The sequence below is a fragment of the Magnolia sinica genome, chromosome 3, assembly GCF_029962835.1.
Source record: "Magnolia sinica isolate HGM2019 chromosome 3, MsV1, whole genome shotgun sequence".
Lineage (NCBI taxonomy): Eukaryota > Viridiplantae > Streptophyta > Magnoliopsida > Magnoliales > Magnoliaceae > Magnolia > Magnolia sinica.
This window is the reverse complement of record NC_080575.1, coordinates 107,838,802-107,854,058: the sequence shown is the minus strand read 5'-3', so window position 1 is coordinate 107,854,058 and position 15,257 is coordinate 107,838,802. Positions and strand designations below refer to the sequence as shown.

Below are 15,257 nucleotides of genomic sequence, written 5' to 3'. Positions count from 1 at the left end.
TCTGGACAATGAGGAAGACAAGTGGGCCCACCGTCAGTAATCCATAACATTTTGTTGCGCCTTCTGAGAGGCTAGGTGGCATTGTAACCTCCTAGACCGGAAGGTCCTGCCATCCTCGTAGTCTTTGGACCTTCTTTCCCCCCTTCAGCTGACTGTGGATCTTTGCAATATTTCTCTTAGAAATCAACTTCAAGGTCACTATCAAAGTTACAATTGCTCTAGCCAGTATATTTTTTGGGCATAGGACAATAGTATCCGTATAGGTCACACTTGCCAGAATTAAAAACCTGCTTATTGTGCAAGCATCCAGTGATCTGGCTCACCAAAGCTTGCCCCTCCTGCCAAGAACTTGAAAAACTGCTTATACCGTAAAGTTCCAGGTCACACATCCTATTATCCATAACATCCTGGGCCGAAATAAGGAAAATTTAGAAACCTCCCTGCAGTCTCTCAAAAGCCTGTTAGGGTTTTAGGAAACAAACAAACAAGAAATAAAAACTTCTCCACGGCTTCTGACTAGGGAATTTCTGGGGTTGCTCTACTAGCGAGTGTATTGGGTGCTTGCCAAGTTCTTTCATTTCATTGTCGGTAACTGTATGTAGTCCATCCATGATATTCATTGGAAGACATCAGCAGTAACATATAATCTAAAGAAATCCAAAAATAAAGCAACCTTTTTATTAAAAAAAAATTAAATTAAATTTTAAATATAGTTATTCCATTACCATGAATAAATAATATAATACAAACAAAAGAATCGTCCTAAATTGTTGATGCCCCAGACAAATTCCATGATCCGAACCTTCCACCCGGAACTACATAAATCACACAAATAAGAATGCCAAATGGCAATCGCATCAATCAAAGCTTTGCATGTTAAAGAATGCCAATTACACTTCTGAAGCCACCGACAAGTCATCTTGAAAATAGCTTGACACTGCCGAGGTTACAGGATGAAGCAGGATCCTTGAGGCATCTGCAGAGCTCGTCTTCATCAAATGGAAATGATGTTGGTAGAGGATGGTCTGGGATCACACCAACCTTGAATAGAGAAGTCCAATGGATAGAAAATGGGTTAATTGTAGTTTAAAATATGTGTAGCATAAGAACAACACACATACATTCCACATTCTGTGTTCAGTTGTTGCATAACAATGACGCATGTTACCTTATTTTTGAACTTGCTAAAATTCAAGGAAACAAAAGAAAAGGCAAAAAAACAAAGAAATTAAAAAATGGAAAGAAATATTAGGGATGAATTGGAAAATAAATGAATGTAACAGAAGACGAGAGTTGCATCCAATAGACAAGTGAGGAAATGAGAGGGATTTGAGAAGCAAAAAGTAGTTTGAAAATAGCAAAAGCAAGTCTTGACAGCAGAGAGAATCTGAGAAACCCATTTTTGGTGATACAAGTTCTTATTTAAATGCAATCATGGGGAGAGGAAAATGGCCGGCTTGATAGTGAAAGAGGAAATGGGCTTCAGTTTTGCCAGATTTTGTGAAAATATCCACCTATTGGTCTGACAAATTTCATAACAAGGCTACTCCAAAATCCTCTACATCTGGTTGGCATTATACACATTCAATGTTTTCCACCCTAACTAGCCACTGTAAAGGAAATAGAAATGATAAAGAAGAAACAAACCTTGTCAATGTCAGTGTGAGCAGGGGTTTCATACCGGGCCACAGTAACAGCCAAGCCGGATCCATCAGATAGCTCAAAAACTGACTGGATCTTCCTGTGCATAGGACATTGAATAAACTATTAAAGCCAGAAAAGAATTCAAATTGATGGATGCTGCACAGAAGTAACAGTTGTTACCCTTTTCCAAATGTGGGCTCCCCAAATAGCACTGCACGCTTGTTATCTTTCAGGGCTCCAGCTAATATCTCGCTCGCACTTGCAGTTCCTTTATTTACCTAAAGGAAACTCTAAGAGTAAACACAGCAGTTTTTTTTTTTTGTTTTTTTTAAATCTATAAAAAATCCATTCCCTTTTAAGTACTGCTTCTTTAAGAAAGGGACTTGATAAAAGATAAGGACCTAAGCCCCAGCAAAGTAGGAAACATAATCAAATCCCTCAACAGCATCAACCTCCCTATGAACATGGGTGATAGAAGACGCTGATGCTAACTAGTTGTTAAGTCTCCAGTCCATTTCAGAACTGATTGGAATCACGCAATGCAACCGTATAAGAAATGCAACGTAAGAAGCACCCAATAACCCTGTTTCAATATTTTCGACACGGGGTGGATCCCTGCAATTGGAGTTCTATGGGGATGGTTTTGCAAGGAATCTGGCCTAATCCGATCTAGTCCTAGTCCATATTCAATACACCACTCATGAAATAAAATATCCGACAGCTTGTAATCTGGGCAGGATCATGATACATTTGAGCCTATTAAGGAGAGGAAAGAGCACTGGGTCCAGAATAAATGGGCAGATGAACCACTAGAAGAAGCATGGGTGAATGGATATCTCCGGCACTCCCAAGAATGAAGGTGTTTTCCTGGCAAGCCATAGTCAATAAGATCTCGAGGGTTTGTGTTTTTTAGGGATTGGGCCCCGTAGTTTTGTTTTCTGGGGTTTTCTAGCCAGCCTCAGGTCTGGTTCTGTAATTTTATTTATTTATTTTTGTCGTTCCTTCTATTTCTCTTCCTTTTTCTTTTTTCCTTTTCGGTTCTGCCCTGCTCTCTTCTTTTTGTATTTTTCTCTTTGTTTGTTTAATAAAATTCTCACCTATCCAAAAAAAGAAAAAACTTGACAGTGGACAACTCGAAGAATAAGAGGAATTTCATGCTTCTGAATAGGTGCATAACATGCATGGCTAATGAAGAATCTGTCAATTATCTTTTTATTCATTACCCGGTGGCAAAGGAAATGGGGACTTTCTTCATAGCGAGATTTGGACTGCAGTCGGTATTCAATGATCTGTTCACAATACACTCCTAGGTGGGCCAGTGGGCCATTCAAAGGTCAAAAGAAGATATTGTGGACCTTCTCTTTCTTCAGCACTTACATTGGAAAACCAGAAACAATGAATATCACTGACTAACAGGTCATGCAAACAGTATTGGAAAAGCTGCTAATGGATGAGTTGTTCCAACTTCCAAGTGTATATTGTATTCCCGTCAACCATAGTTTATCACTCTTGATATTTCTTCCAATTCAAGGTGATGTCATGGGAGAATTAAAAAAGAGTTCATAAAAGTTGAAAAGAAGAGAGCATACCAACACAGCCAGAGGTTCTGATGCTGCTATTGCATTACTTCCATCAGTCTCGTATATATCTCGAACACCACGACTATCGCAAATATAGACAATTACACCTTTATCCAACCTAAATGACAGACCGATGGTAATGAGCACTAGTTCCGAATATTAAACAATTACACCAACTTGATAAAACTACGGAAGCATTCCCTGTAGAACAGTATCTAATTGCAGGTGGTAAGGGAGCAACTGAAAGAGCCACAGACATTCAGATAAAAATAACTCTCAAGTGCCATTATCCTCAACAAAAGTATGAATCTACAATTTTAATGCAATTAAGTTTCTAAATCTCTGACCGCTACTTGCAAGCAGTACATATTCAGCACAGGTATGCAAGTATGATTGAAGTACTGGGGCAACATAGGTTGTGCTAGCAGTCAAGTAATGATGCCCTTCATGTTATTAATTCCTGAAGTGACTGGCTATATAAGTTCTTGATCTTGAGTGGCACTCCTTTAGTTTGATTGGAGATGCAGCAAATCCAGTCATTGGTTAGAGGCATATAAGCATATGCACATCTGAATGTGTATAGATGTTTGTGCCTGTCCTGTGTGCATGAGTGTTGGAACATATAGGTTACATACAATTATCTGAACATGTTGGCAGACCGTATGGATTGTGATGATTGCGCGTATGGCCCACTTAATGTGGAGATTATGATTTTTATTGTTTCATTTTGTTATTCCTTCATGATATTAACTCCCGAAGTGGCTGGCTATTTAAGTTCTTGATCTTGAGCTGCACTCCTTTAGTTTGATTGGAGATGCAGCAAATCCAGTCATTGGTTAAAGGCATATATGTATATGCACATCTGAATGCGTGTAGATGTTTGTGCCTTTCTCGTGTGCATGAGCGTTTGAGCATATAGGTTACATACAATTGTCTGAACATGTTGACAGATGGTGATGGATGGTGATGATTGCATGTGTGGCCCACTTCATGTGGAGATTATGATTTCTATTGTTTCATTTTATTGTTCCTTTTGTTTAGTCCTTAAGGTTATGGGTTAGCATAGAGTTTAAGCGTGCGAGCTTTTGGTTATGGAATAACTTAAGCATAGGGAGTATTTATGTACTTTCACATATATAATGGAAGCCCTAATGTCAAAATGTTCCGTGTCGGTAACGTGGCCGTAACAATCACCACCATTACCGATATAGAGAATCAACTTAACGGCTGATACGCCTTCATATCGGTTGTTGGTTTTTTTTTTTTTTTTGGGCTCGAAAAATTCTGAAAATAATAATAATAATAATCAGAAAATATAAATATTCCGAATATGCATGCATTTTTTGGTTTTGAACATGTCTATGATAGTGTAACAGTCCACTCTTTAGTGAGAATGATGTATTGGGTTGTCTAATGAATTTATGAACCTAGCAACCTGGGATTGACTGCAAACCTTCTATATTTAATTTTCTAACTAAATAATATCAATGATAAATTTATTAGAATGAATGTAATACCAAAAATATCATATTTGCAGGTTTTACTATTAGTCACAGTATTGGTGTATTACATTCCTCACAACTCACGTACATTTCAACATACAAACTCAAAAGACTTTTGTAGTTTTGTGTCCTATTCCTATCATGTAATTTCTATATCTAACAATTTGATATCATTTCTCCCAATAAATCTTAAGAAACATTGAAATTAAATTCAGATGTATAGTGTTGCTGATGTAGAGTGGGTCACGGACTCTTTCATGGCCAAGATGGACCAAAGAAGGCTCGATCAGAGGTGGAGGTGATCAAGACCGTCCGAACCTTAAAACAGTCGTATCTCGCAAACCGGAATGGGTTTTCGACATATCATATATGATTTTGGGGTAGGAGAAACTACTTTAGCCAACCAACCCGGCTGAGCCGAGTTGCCCATGCCAGATTTGCGAGATTCCATCAAATCGACGGTCGAAAATCCTTTTTATTCTCAGTTTTACTAAAAATAGTAAGTTTTAATTTGATCATAACTTTTGATCTTTTGAGTTTTAGGAGTCGTGCCCAATATGAAAAAGGCTTAGAAAAATTAGGAGAATAACGCGGTTGCGGTTAGGCCAAATTGTACACTTACTATTTTTGGCTAAAAACCATGAAGTCCAGTAGGAATCATGAGTCATGACCGTCTATAAATAGTAAGTTTACTATTTATAGTAAGTCACGTTTTTAGGGAGTTAGAGTCTAAAACTGTCCTAGGTTTGAGTTCACTATTTAAAGGGTTGTAATTTCATTTTTTTGTCATCAATCAATTTATTTTGAATTATTAGAAATTATTTCTATTTTCATCCCTCGTGGATTCTAGGAATCTCTGTGAGTAGTCCAGAGAAGCTCCGTGGATTAGAAGTAGTTATCCCTGAAGAAGACGGTGATTGACCTCATCATGTCCTTCCTTGCATCAGTTGCTGATTTGGCGGAATAGCACAGACCGACCTCGGTAGTGTGTTGACGTGGCAAAGTTTTGTGGGCCCCACCATGATGTATGTGTTATATCCACAGTCCGTCCATTTTGCCAGATAATTTTAGGGAGTGAGCCCTAAAATGAGGCACATCCAAAGCTCAAGTGGACTATACCACAAAAAGTAGTGGGGACAATGACACAAACCATTGTAACCTTCCTAGGCTCACCATGATGTTTATTTGCCATCCAACTTGTTCATAAGGTATTAAGGTCACATGGATTGTCAGAGATGTTAGTAGCCCTAGAAGAAGAAAACAACAAACAATTAAGTTTTTTTTTTTTTTTTCCTTCTCCGTCACAGGCCGTAACCGCTATTATACCTTGCAACAGCTGACATGGGGACCATAATGGCCATTAAGGCTACAATTATCTCACCCACCCTGCCGTTATGCCCTATAACGACCGATACAGATGAGGACCATAACGGCTGTTATGACTCCAATTCTCTCCCACCCCGCTTCGAACCCGTATTGCGTAACAGCCTTGGCCATTACTAGTATGAATCGGTCATTACGGCCAAAACATAACCGTTTTGGTACACCTTGCCTAATGTTAGTAAAAGGAGAGGCTAGGGGCGTCACCACATTCTAAACCTTTTCTCTATTTTCACTCGCTTCTTCTCATAATCTCTCCCTTTGTCCTTCTCAATCCAACTCAAGGAACATAATGTAAGTATGAATGCATAAAAATGCATGAGTATGCATGTGAGTGTAGAAGTCTCAAATCAATTATTAGTAAACGATTGCAGTCATATTTCAAAAAACTTCAAATGTTGAAATTGAAACTAAAATGCTAGCATCATGAGGTCTTTGATGCTAGGGAAAAGGAGATGGAGTCTATTCTAGTGTGCTTCAAAGCTTGGACAACAAGGAAGAATTAGGGCCTTTGTCGGAGGAAGAGCAAGCTATCAGAGCTAAGTTCTCGCTCGACTATAATTCTAGAATTAAAGAGATAAAGTGGAGTCAAAGATCCTGAGCAATTTGTCTAAAAGAAGGGGAAAAATACGAAATTCTTTCATGAGATAGCAAACGCTTGGGCTCGGGTCATCTCTCTCTCTCTCTCTCTCCCCCCCCCTTTAGTGGTTGAGGGTAAAATCTTTGAATGACAAACCTGAAATTTCTGAGGCAATTGTTAACTATTATTCTTCTCTCCTCTTAGCTGACGATTTTGTAAGACCTTGGCCAGACAATGTCTTTCTGCGCTCTTTCGAGAGATCAGGCAGATGGTCTTGAAGCCTTCATTTCTTTGGAGGAAATCAAGGAGGCTGTCTTTTCTCTTGAGAAGGATAAATCTCCGGGGTTGGATGGCTTTCCTTCAATCTTTTTCAAAGATTCTGGAATCTGATTAGTAGGGACCTATTTCTTTTCATTGAGGATTTCTTCAGATCTAGGTACATTCCTGCAGAAATGGGATGTGCATTTTTGGAAGGAAGAAAGTGCCAACGATTGACAATTTATGCAAGCACGGAATGATCCTCCCCAGTGTTTGTTTTCTGTGCTATCGCCAGGCAGAGTCAATTGGCCATATCTTCCATCATTGCTCTTATATGTCTGAAGTTTGGGCTGGAATCTTCAGAATGGCAACAGTTTATTGGGTTATTCCTGGTTTGATAGAAGATCTCTTTGTTGCTTGGCACGCAGCGGACGGAGGCAAACTAGGAATGAAAAGGCGGAGGATGGCATTGTTGGCATTATTGTGGGCAATTTGGGGAGAAAGGATTGACCAATGTTTTCATAATAAATGCAAGGGGAATTCGGGGGGTCCTTAGTAAGGTTGTTTCAGGATTGGGCCCCCTGAGGGAGGTTTAGGGGTGCAGCAGGGGGCTGCTTTGTTGTTGTAAATTAGCTTAGGGCTGATGTAGCTTTTTCCTAGGTTTTTTAGTTCTTTTTTCTTTTTCTTTTTTTAATAAAGTATCATCTTTCAAAAAAAATATTTCATTGACCATGGTATAAAAGACCACGGTATATAACAGAATACAGAAAAAAAAAATGTAAATGCATACAACAGATGCATTCTGCTGTTCTGTTGATTCTGTGAAGAAGCCTACCAGATCTTGGCGATCTCGATTCCTTCTGGGAAAGATCCACCACTGCACCAAATTTCAGTGTATCAGAAGCACACTTAAGGGTGAATGCAAACATGGATACACATTAAAAAGTGAATTACCTGTTATTTCGAAGGTCCAACACAAAGGCATTGACATTGTCACTTCTTAAAGTTTCGATGGCTTCCTTGACAGCTCCTATAAGAAAAGCCTCTTTCAGAACATATTACATGGAAATTGGCCCATCTAAATCCCATTCAAATCCACCCTATCCTGAGTATGCAGGCGGTAATACAAATTTTAGTAGGTAAATCAAAAACTAAAATGCAGTTACTTGACAATGGACTTTGTTACAAACTAGAAATTAGAAATGAATGAAGTTAGCTTCAACATTTTCCCTTTGCCATGCCTCTACTTGTAACAGACACACAAATCTATAAACAAAGCAAATCAAATTTTCACTACGAAAATATTTACTTATGAACCAAATGATACTCAAAGGACAGCTTGGATTCTCCGAGTAGATATCTTGCTCTGAAAGAAGCTACTGAAGGACGATAGCTAGCACTACCCACCGGAAGCATTTTGGTTGAATGACGTCAGTTTGATATATCCAATTCTGGATCTGTCCTTCCCCGAACTCTGAACCTCACATAGCCTTGACTTCACTGGGTTCAGAGAAACTCTCTCTCGCCTGCAAAACAAAAGGAAATGGTTAACTGAATAATAATAGTAATACTAATAAAGAAAATTCCACCTGGCAGTGATGTGATAGCTTGCCCAGCGTCCACGTAAAGGAGGTTCCTGTCAGGTAGGCAGCCAGACTTTTTTTTTTCAAGTAATCATGCAAACAGAAGCCAACCTCAAGTAGCGGGGTTTCTAGGTCAATGCTATGATGATGAATTGTATGGTAAAGAGAATTAAGATGGAAAGCCCCTCTTGGTGATTTAGATGAAAGCATTCTAAACCATGAGGTGCCCATTAAAGGGTAGTAAAAAAAATCTTAGCATAAAGCAGGCCAGTAACACAGAATGAACTTTAGTCTAAACGATATTGGATTTTTAAACATGAACACAAAAATCATAGAAAACTTACTTTAAAGAAACCTGCTTTATTTCAGGTCCATTGCGAATGGCCAGTTCTACTAAGCTTCCCTCTGGACCCCTGCAAAATGTTTCTTTCTTTAGTTACACAATAGATGAATGAATAAGTACGTGATTTTTATTTTAATTTTATTTATTTTTTAATTTTTTTAATTGTTTTTTTTTTTTTTTTGACATACTGAGATTGGAAATAGTCTTAAACGATCAACTGTGACAAAATAAATAAATAAATAAATAATCTTCAATTAGGAAGTTTCCAAGGGATATAGGAAGAAAAACATGGCTTGAAGGTGACAAGAAGTTGGAAGTTCTTGCTATTGATACCTTTTGCCTTATTATTATTATTATTATATTTTTCTTTGGTGTTGTTGCAAAAAAAAAAAAAAAAAAGGTATGGACAATAATGACATTTTCAAACATAAGAAAACAGAAACATTGCAATAAATTGTTCCCTAGGGAGAATCTCCTTAGGTCAAGCATTGATAATTCCATTTTAATGATGCATACTGGTATAATAAATAGAATTTCTGAAGGGTGCATCAGAACAAAAAGCCCCAAAGCAAGGTCTCCAAATGGGATAGGAATCTAAAAAGGAATTGTGCAACATTAGTAATGAGTTACAGAATTAATAGCAGTAAAAGAATACAATCCAAAGCTCAGACTGGAATATAAAGGGGATGCAACAAGAAAAATAAAGTAAAATGCAAAAAATGCAAAAAAATCAGAAGAAAAAAAAAGAAGAAGTGATTTAGAGAGCATGGCATGAGACGCTTTTGTTAAACTTCCAAAAAGTGATATAAGCTTGGAATTAGATCTCCCAACAACATTCAACTAAGCTGTAGAAAGAAATGCATTTACTTGTACAAGGATCAATATATATATATGACAGAAAAGATCAGAACAAAAAATGTGGCAAGACTATGATGATGACTAGTACCATTGAGCATTGGGATTCACAATAATTGCCACCAATGCATCATTGACTAAGGAATGATTGGAAGCTACAAAGATTCATGTCATAAGAAATAAATGAAAGGCTTTTCCAAGAAACATACTATGTACAACAAATGAGTTTTGGGCAAGTAGGAACCAACTGACCAGCACTAGGATGTCGAGATGGATGAATGGAAAGACAAGGATAGAGTCAAGAGATCATTAGCCACCATAGGAGATAAAACAATGGAGAGCATGTTGAGATGGCTCCATCATGCACTACAAAAATTGGAGACAAATGTGGCAATAGGTGGAAATTTGATAAGGGTTGAAGGACCTTCAAGGAGGACGACAGGAAGAAGTAAAAGGGCTTGGATTAATGTGGTGAGAAGGCATACGAAGGCATGTAGCTAACTGAGGAAAGGGCCTTACATAAGAATGATTGGGGAAATAGCATTAGTAAAGCAGATGCAAATAGCTGGGACAAGGCTATGAAGATGATGAGGACAGTGGTATTAAACAAAACAAATAAATCAAATTGACAGCACATAAGTGCTCCAATGGCTGCAAATTTTTCTGGGACAATCTGTTAGCAATCTATTTTAGGCAGCATAAAGAAATACATGGAAAACTACAATTGTCATTATGGTAGAAAACTTACTGTAGGCGTTCAGCTGCATCATATAACCCCATGGTCTCTGTACTTGTATTATCAATTGATAAGATAACATCACCAGGCATAATGCCAGCCCTCTCTGCAGGCCCCCCAGGAGAAGATGAAATCACAATAAGTCCTGAAGGTGAACCATCAATTCCTGTTGGATAGCCAATTGATAATCCCACACCTGTAAGAGATCCCTGAGTTCCAGACTGCCTTCAAAGAAGAAAATGACAGATTTTAAGAAGAAGATTCAATACAATTAATTTCTTTCAAAGATGACATTAATACATGCTGAATCAGACTCTACTTGGTTGCCAATTCAAGTTCTAACCAGAATCGAATATGAAATAATTTGAGATCACAAGAAGAGACAGCCTTATACCCGCAAGCTCTTGAATTTATCTGGTTCCAGAAAGCGAGTGAAAGGATCATCAAGCGTTGCAAGCATTTTCTTTATTGCCATATCTGAATAAAAGGATGATCTCATAAGATTTAGAGGAAGAATTAAATATAAAAAAGTGCACCTAACTTTTAACTAAGGATTAATGAACATCACATATTTACTTAAAATAAAACAAACTTCTGCAGTCGTAATCCCTAAATAAGTAAATCTAACAACAATTCAATGTTCATAAGTTCCTCAATATGAACTGCATAAAACTTGACTGTGTCTGGTGGCATGGAAGATTTTTTTTTTTTTGTACCTGGCCTCTTCATGTATTGCAAAATTAGAACTTAGGTAACTCGTACAGGTCTCTTACTTGGAATCCCTAGCATATCTTAAGGTTGGCAACCAATCAAGGTACTCGGTTCACTTTGCAGCCTAGTGCAACACGGGCAAAATTACTTACTTTTACACCAAACAGTTTGGATCTCAGGCCACAACGGATCGAAAGGTTCTGCAACAATCATACAAGGTCACTCTCTGTCATAGAAATTAAGCAGGGATACCACTGGGAGAGAGCATGGGCTTACATGGAATTCATATTGTTAATGCTGTCTTCTTTAACATCATGCAAATGGATCAATGGTCCAAAAGCTAGTTCCATCACCATATAGAAAAGAACATATACACATGCTTTGGTAAATGTAGTTTATTGACAAAGAATGTAGACATGGTCCCATGAGAAAGTTTTCAAATACTAATTTTTTCAGTATCAGAAACACGCATGTTGTAATTGATTTATTTGATCGGCTCTTCAAACAAATGGTAGTTTAAGAAATGCTTACTCGATTTACTGACCAAAAATAACAATAATTTGTGCATGTAAATGAAAATTCTGTTTCAACATAAATTTAGACAGTAATTCATGCAGGTAGCTTCAGCATAAAAGACCAAGGAAAGAAAACCATACATGTCTCTTCTCGTGTGTTCATTGGTTCGTTGCGAAGTGCATTCTCTCGATACCGAAACCAACTTTGCCCATTAAAAGTCTTGTCAAAATATGCACGGTCAATTGTCCTCCATGCCTCCAAGAAAATAAGATTCTCTTCCGTGAGTGCCCCTACATTTGAATCACATACAAGAATTTTCTTGTGCTTACAAATTAAAAATCCAATCTAAGATAGCATGCATTTTAGTTTGTCGCTAAATCAAAAAATTCAGAGGCACCCAAATAAAGAGATGCTTGCTTACAGGATGGCGTCTTGCTAACTGCCACAGAAAGTGACATTATAAGCACCATGCCAATGGCCAACTGAAAGAAAAGCACAAAGAAGTGCCTTTTGAACCTCTCTTTCCAATTTAGTACTTTGTGACTTGTAGCGCACTCCCTGAACTTTGTAGCGCCGGTACAAAGAAGTAGCGACCATGACCGAGATGTGAAGCTTTGAAGCTTCCAAAATGGTTGAAAGAAGGAACTGCATGACATAAAAGCTCCATCACCAATCTTGAGGGACTTGCAACCTTTTCTTCCACCATTGACATCATACTCTAAAGATAATAAACGATTTTGGAAACCATCTCCTACAATCCTAGAGACCCGAAATTTCCATAGCAGAACCTGAGAAGGGGTTAATCAGAGGAATTAGTGAAATACACCCACCAATTAAATAAATATTACATGCAATAAAGAACCCTAGAATTCTATTAATTATTTATTTACTCGCATAAACAGCTCATTAACTTATCAACCATGCTGACTTGTACATACTTTGAAGTGAAAATTTTAGAGTGCACCATCGAGTCGTGGCCTTTTTAAGTTACAACTTGCTTTATTGAATCCACTGTTTACAGAATAAAGAATAAGAATACTAAATTGATCCTACTCCTATATACATATAGAGGAGGCCTCAAATGCAACTAGTTGAACGGTAAGGTTACCATTCAACTAGGACATAATTGTCAACGTGTCATCTGTGTATGACATCTAACCTGTCCAAACAGCTGGTCCCTGAGAAAATCACCTAGTGCAAAAATTAGGCTGATCCACTCATCATTTGGGCGCCACATACTTTGAATCAACCACTGTCCATTGTTGTACATACTTGACAAGTTGACACCAATGTACTGCACTACTTGGACTTAAGGTTATTGTCTAACTATTACTGTGTGCCTGTGTTATAGAAGAAATGATAACACAGATTGGGAAAAACAAAATTGATTTGGGGTTGTTACGCAGCCTGGAAAAGTAAAGCCTGGAATTGTTAACCAATTCAAGAGGCAGATTCTCGTGTTTGGCAGGTTGAAGTAGTTGAGAGCAAAAGACAATTTTTGAATTCTTGTTGGGAGGTTCATTTGGAAATTCTAGGAATTGAAAACCCTCCCAACAGTCATTTTTCAGAACTCTTTTAAGAAAGAGCTCCACACTTCCCCAACCCGAAGTACCTAATTTTACAGCAAAGGCTATCTAACTATGAGCCCAATGCCACACGTTATACTAGTGTGTCCTGTTGGCATAGTTGATATGATTTACCTCTTCAAGATCCTTCTCCTGTGAATACATATAGCACGATTCCTGGCAATTCTTTCCTAAAATCCAAACAAAGTTTCTGGGTTTCACATAATCAAATTCCAGTTTTCCAAACATAATTGAAAGATTCAAATTCTCAGGAAATTGTACCCTGGAATTGAATTCGTAAGTATTTACGATTTCCAGGTTGCCAAAAGACACTTCTACTTCACTATTGGATAGCTTTCGAATTTCCTTCACTATGGGATGATTTTCCCTAAAACTTCAATCCTAGCATATCTGAACTCTTCATCTTACGACAAGACATGTGGGAGAAATGCTATTTGGCGCACTGCCTAAAATTTCGCAAATGCATGGTGATCAGGACCGTTGATCTGGTGGGACATCGCATAGATGAGCTATAGCAACAATAAAATAAAATAAAAACCGCAGTTAGTGGACAACTTCGACGGTCCGGAAATTGTGAATACTTATGCCGCTGAACGCAGACCGTTGCTCATTCTCTGAGTTAACAGTCCCTCTTTCAGGCTACTGATCGGATCGCTACCACCGTCCGATCACCTTGATTTTCACGAAAAGGCCCATCCACGTCGGTGGCTCGACAAATCAGTGTCCTGAAAACCATGTGAGAGAGAGAGAGAGAGAGTACCTGCGAATTGATGAATTTTGGGGTGTGGAGATGGGGTTTGAGGTTCCTGTTGAAGATAAAAGGAGGAGAGCTTGCGAGGAGCTCCATCACTCCCAACCTTTTCGGCTTCTCTATCCTCGCTTTTGCGCTTTTTATGTTATATAAAGCCTAGAAGCATTGAATACTCTGGCAGAGCTTGATAGTTCATACGCATGCATACTCAGAAACTGTATGTATGGATGTCATGCGTATAACTTAAATCGGACCGTACAAGACGTGGGACTTACTTTGGATTAGTTTAAAAGAAAAGGTAAAATGGGAATGACTGATAGCGGACCTGTAATGGAGGATTAGATTGAAAAACAAGTAACGGCCTAAAATTAACTAACAGATTCTGATCCGTCCACATAGCAAAACGTAAAGTTGGAATGAGAAGATAATACTAGCCATCTGATTTCCCCATTCCAATATGGGCATCTCACTAATCCACTTTTAACCATATATTTGATAGCCATTAATTGGATGGCTAGGATTTTTTTTAATATATTCTTCAACTACAATGGACCCACATTATGTATGGTCAAGTTGAGACACAACCATTAATGAATGGGTACAAAACTAAGAAGCTGACTGCGTCCAATCCTTGCCTTGAGGGAAATCGGCCCACGTAGAGCTCTATGGGCCCACCCTGTTGTATGTGTTTTATCTACACCATCCATCCATTTTTCAAGTCATTTTAGGGTATGAGTCCAAAATTGAGGCAGACTGAGGGCTCAAGTGAACCATACCATTGAAATCTTTCTGGGCCCACCTTGATTTCATTTGCCATCCAACCTGTTCTTAAGGTCACACAAACCTTGAAAACTCAAATGTCAGCTTGATCCAAATCTTAGGTGGCTTTTAAAAAGTTTTTAATGGTGGGTGTTCAATCCTCATTGTGTGGTCCACTTGAGCCTACGATCTACTTATTTTTTAGCTCATGTCCTGAAATGATGTGGAAAAATAAATAAATGGAACGTAAGTTTTACATTATGTGGCTCCATAGAGCTCCTATTTGAACTGATTTAGTTCAGGTAGGGGTAGGATGCATCTGCTTCCCTAGAACTAAGGGCTCATTGGGGAGCTTGTTTTTGGAACGCATTAGATTTCAAATCATAACTCAAAGTGATTCTATACTCTTATCTGTGTTTAGCAGCTTTGTACTTGGAATGCATCGGAATCAAAATATCAAAGCATTGAAATTC

General features: G+C 38.2%; 1 protein-coding gene across 2 annotated transcripts; it reads right to left on the bottom strand.

Moving 5' to 3' along the window:
- Nucleotides 1-696: 696 nt before the first annotated feature.
- On the bottom strand, nt 697-14,184 carry LOC131240612 (carboxyl-terminal-processing peptidase 2, chloroplastic). Of its 2 annotated transcripts, XM_058238927.1 has the most exons (13): nt 14,035-14,184; nt 12,110-12,476; nt 11,829-11,978; nt 10,856-10,938; nt 10,474-10,682; nt 8,872-8,940; nt 8,352-8,470; nt 7,899-7,974; nt 7,780-7,821; nt 3,234-3,342; nt 1,825-1,922; nt 1,648-1,741; nt 697-1,041 (listed from the first exon to the last, which is right to left on the bottom strand). In XM_058238927.1, exons 1-13 carry the CDS (start codon nt 14,119-14,121, stop codon nt 916-918), a joined length of 1,629 nt encoding a protein of 542 aa, XP_058094910.1. In that variant the 5' UTR covers nt 14,122-14,184; the 3' UTR covers nt 697-915. The 2 variants fall into 2 exon arrangements, 1 of the variants encoding a protein (XP_058094910.1); XR_009168828.1 differs by lacking the exon at nt 1,825-1,922 and having other exon boundaries at nt 946-1,041.
- Nucleotides 14,185-15,257: the final 1,073 nt, after the last annotated feature.

Coding starts and splice junctions, on each gene's coding strand:
- LOC131240612 (XM_058238927.1), bottom strand. CDS start 14,121: ATGGAGCTCCTCGCAAGCTCTCCTCCTTTTATCTTCAACAGGAACCTC. Junction 12,477..14,034: donor CAAAATTCATCAATTCGCAG/GTACTCTCTCTC, acceptor ACCCCTTCTCAG/GTTCTGCTATGGAAATTTCG. Junction 8,941..10,473: donor GATGCAGCTGAACGCCTACA/GTAAGTTTTCTA, acceptor AACATTTTGCAG/GGGTCCAGAGGGAAGCTTAG.